We start from the raw sequence: 4251 nt of genomic DNA on the forward strand, positions 1-4251 counted from the left end.
GGCATATGGGGCTGATGCCCTACTCCTTTGAGCCACAGCCATGGCCCTAGGTATTTTCTCTGTCAAGATAGGAATTAATTTTTGTAACCTATAATCTGAATTCATGTGCATGTGCGCTTTTTAGAAACTGCATACCTACAGCCTTTTTTACTTGACCTTTTGATAATGATAATCACTCAAGCAATCACAGTCCTGTGAAACAGAAGAGTCTGGCTCACCTGCTTCCCAGGTGAGAGTACTTACTTAGGAGCTACTGAAGTAATTGATGTAAAGCTACTGAGTAAAGAAGCTGTGATCATTGATGATAAAAGTAGGAAGTTGCTGTCACTGTACATTTAACTCAGGGGTCCTCAAACTTTTTAAACAGGGGGCCAGTTCACTGTCTCTCAGACTGTTGGAGGGCCGGACTGCGGGCCCCGGGACAAGTCAGCTACTAAGCAGGACAGGCAGTGGTGGCAAAAACACCCAGTGGGCCAGATAAATGTCCTTGGTGGGCCGCATGTGGCCCACGGGCCGTAGTTTGAGGACACCTGATTTAATTACTACAACTGATTTTTACATGTGCACAGTATTTTCCCCTTTCTTGTTTCATTTCTTGTTTAATAATGACCTCTGTTGGTTTTGAGTTCTGGCCGTTGTTACTAAATGAGTTATTTAAAGCCAAAAGTAATAGTCTCTATTTGAAATTAATGGCTGTATTAGAAGCAAAGATCAACATTATATCAAGGTCTCCTTGCTTTGTTGATGTTTTAATAGGAGTCACTGTGTTCCATCACTTGTGACTATTTGGATGGTTTCAAATTTCTAACTTCAAGTCGTGCTGTTTGGAATTAGTATTTATTCTGTGACACTAAAGTTCCGCCTCTGTTTAAATCAGCTACCAAGCTGTAGAATATATGAGAAGAGGGGAGGATCCCACCACAGCTTGCCAGAAAGTGATTTCAAGGATTCAGAAGTATGATGCGAAATTCTTTGGGGCTATTATATGTGCCAATGTGGGTGGAAATTATGGTAAGTTGCATTTAGATTTTGTATTTTTGTAAATTTGCAAATGTTTTTAAAACATGCACTTTGAAATGTTGCAGTATACATATAATATACCACGTCCAGAGGGAAAAAGGAACAGCATAGAGTAGACACTGGGTAAATGTTAATTGGTGATCTGTCAAGACCCACAAAATGTTAAAAATATACCTAAAAAACCCTCCATGGACAGACTGCTGGTAGTTATGGTCCAGTCTTTGGCCGTTAGTTTTTTTGGGGATTTTATTTGTTTGTTTTTGAGACAATATCTCACTCTGTCAGCCTGAGTAGAATACAGTGGCCTCAGCCTAGCTCACAGCAACCTCCACCTCCTGGGCTCAAGCGATTCTCCTGCCTCAGCCTTCCAAGTAGCTGAGACTACATGTGCCCACCACCGTGCCTGGTTTAGTTTTTCTATTTTTAGTAGAGATGGAGTCTCACTTTTGCTCAGCTGGTCTGGAACTCCTGAGCTCAAGGGATCCACTAGCTATTAGTTTTTCTTTCATAGCCAAATGAAGCTCCAATAGCTGTTGAGATGGGCTAATCTAGTCAATTTTTACTAATGAGAAGCAGACAGGGATGAATTATCTTCCCTATTTCTTTTCATTATTTAATTGTCTCAGCCATTGAGATCTTCTTGGAGCACCAAAGTCCAGAATGCATTACTAATTAGTAAACCAAAGACAGCAGCAGAATTATTTTTGTGCTGCGTCTGAGGCATGCATGTTTTTTGCTTCATTTACTTTCCATATGAGCCGATCACCAACTTCAAAGAAGCACAGGCTGAAGAGGTCTTCTTAACGCAGAAGTCAAGACCCTGGTTTAAGAGCAACCACTGCTGATTCTCATTAGCACATTTCAGATGGGGAAGGGGTAGCCAGCTCGCTGATCAATGGGACTTACTAGGTTAGACTGCTTATTATTGTTCTTTGATCTTTTACTTCCCACAGTTCTGTATTTGAAAAACTTATTTGAAGAGTACTTTATTCTTTTTTAAGTACTAAGACACGGAAGTCAATAAAAGTTATGAGGGGAGAAGATGATGTAGGAAATAAGTCAGTTTTATTGATTGCCTCTTAGAGAAATAAACCTTACTAGAAGTCTTGAAGTTGGATTTCATAGAATGGGAAAATGATAATGATATAATTGTAGATAAATTTCAAATTGACTTTTATATATAAAGTAATGGCAGCAGATATTTGGGGAAGAGAAGATAAGGTTGACCAGACAGAAAGCACCTTGACAAATAACTCTCCTTGCCTTCTGTAAGTGTTAGAGCAGAAAAGAATAGGCGTTGTGGTAGGGTAGGGAGGGCAGTATGGGTGATAGATGGAAACGTTCTAGTGGCGAGGGAAATATAATTTTGGGAATATGTCTGGATAATTTTTTTCTAAGAGAAGGCTGTGAAGACAGTTAAATAATACTAGCAATGGCGACATGTATGTGGAGCAAAAAAGTCAGCCTGTTTTATGTGAAGTTGAAAGAGATGGCTCACCCACCACCCGGCCTTGGGCTCAGGAACTGTCACTACGGAATACTAAGAGGGTGACACTGGTGTACTTCTGTGCAGCTCCATTAGACAGGAGGTACACAATGGCCAATATCCAGGCAAACGAGCGGGATCTGTATTTGTTGTGAATACGTGCTTCCTATGTATAACCAAACAACTTTCTCACTTACGACCCCAGGTGCTGCCTGCAATAAACTTCCAACATTTACTCAGTTCAGTTTCATGGTTTACAATCCTACAAAAAATCAGGCAACTGAGGAAACAGTGAACTGCATCTAATCCATCTTTCCTATCGTCATTTGTATTTAAAGAAGAAAGAAGCACGGGCTGGGAGGTCACTCGCTGTCGCCATCAAGTCTTCCTTAGATTTTCTAAAATCTTTTTGTGAAATAAGCACAAAAATAAACGAGGTGCTGAATCGTTTCTGTAGTGTACTTTCGCTTTCTGTAGCTGAAATGTTTTTATTATCAGTTGTTATTTAAGCTTTGTACATTCCCCAAAAATGTGTATGTGTGAGCAGTGTGTATGTTTAAATTTTAAATGATATTTGGATTTCTGTGTTGCAAAAAATTGCTATTTTGATGATTTACTTCCACTGTGATATAGTAAAGCCAAAAGAAATGGCCTCTATTTAAATGGATAAAATATTGGTGTATACAAGTCTTTTAGACCCAAAGAAAAATGCAGCAGTGAGTCTCAGCATGATTAGCCCTGATTGAATTCCAAAGTGTTATAGGGACACATCTCTTATCCCTGATTATTAGTTTGACCTAGTATTCCCTAAAAGCTTAAAGAAGAAGGATGATATTAATAATTTAAATGCTTTTTGTTTTACATGTAATAGAAGACGGGACAATCTTCTGATGCGCCATTAGGTTACTGTTCTTTACTTTTTTTCCTCTAATGGAGCTTTCAGTGTGTGAATGTTCTTAAGCTACAGAAATCTCTGATCTTTTCACTCCTAATATTTAGTATTGATCATTTCTTTTGAAAATGATTTACTAATTTCTTATGCAGAGGTAAGTATTGCAACTTGAGATAAGTAAGTAGATACGTTGTCTAGCTGGGTGTTGTTTTCCCCACTTCTGAATTAGCTGTGGGACTGACAACTGTGCACAAGTTGGATCTGTTTTCTCAGCATCGTCTTTTCCTTTGAAATCTTTTTTAATTTTAATAATAATATTTTAATTTTAATAAAACTCACGTACAGTCTTTTCCTCAAACTTTAGCATTTCTCCTGCCTTTGCTGTACTCAGTGTTTAGTGGTCTTCCTCGTTTAGGTGGAGAGCTGTAGTTTGAGAATTGTAAAGGTCACTTCTTCTCGGACCTGGTTATGTATCAAGAGTCTGATGAGCCTCTTTAGGAATAACTTCTGTCCCCTACACCAGATTCTCCACAGTAAGGACTTAAAATATGGAATTAGCAACTACTACATAAGGATTTAAGTGCTGTAAACAGAATTTGGTAGCCTGGAAGCCAGTCATGAAACAGCCCTACAGGCTCACGCTCCCAGAAGAGCACATCTTACTTTTGAGGGTGCCCCTGAGCCACTTGATGGGGGACCTTGGAAGAGGCGGGAAATGAGACTTAAACTTATAGTGTATTTCTCTTCAGGTGTTACTCACATTTTTGTGTATTTGCTATCCATGAATAAATTAGGCTGTCATCTACCACCTGGAAAAGGAGAATGAAGTTTAAAGTATTTGTGTCTTGTCACT

At 39.0% G+C, this 4251-nt stretch overlaps 1 protein-coding gene across 1 annotated transcript in view; it reads left to right on the plus strand.

Annotated features, from left to right (window-relative positions):
- AGA (aspartylglucosaminidase) overlaps positions 1-2956 on the plus strand; it is an 11598-nt gene extending 8642 nt beyond the window's left edge. Inside the window, exons 8-9 of the mRNA XM_003792797.3 lie at positions 878-1011; positions 2712-2956. Coding sequence (XP_003792845.1) covers positions 878-1011; positions 2712-2812 — 235 coding nt within the window. The 3' untranslated portion in view covers positions 2813-2956. The remainder of the gene's footprint in view (positions 1-877; positions 1012-2711) is intronic.
- The last annotated feature ends 1295 nt before the right edge of the window (positions 2957-4251 follow it).

This window comes from Otolemur garnettii, unplaced genomic scaffold (assembly GCF_000181295.1).
Source record: "Otolemur garnettii isolate 467f Iridium unplaced genomic scaffold, OtoGar3 scaffold00061, whole genome shotgun sequence".
NCBI classification, from domain to species: Eukaryota; Metazoa; Chordata; class Mammalia; order Primates; family Galagidae; genus Otolemur; species Otolemur garnettii.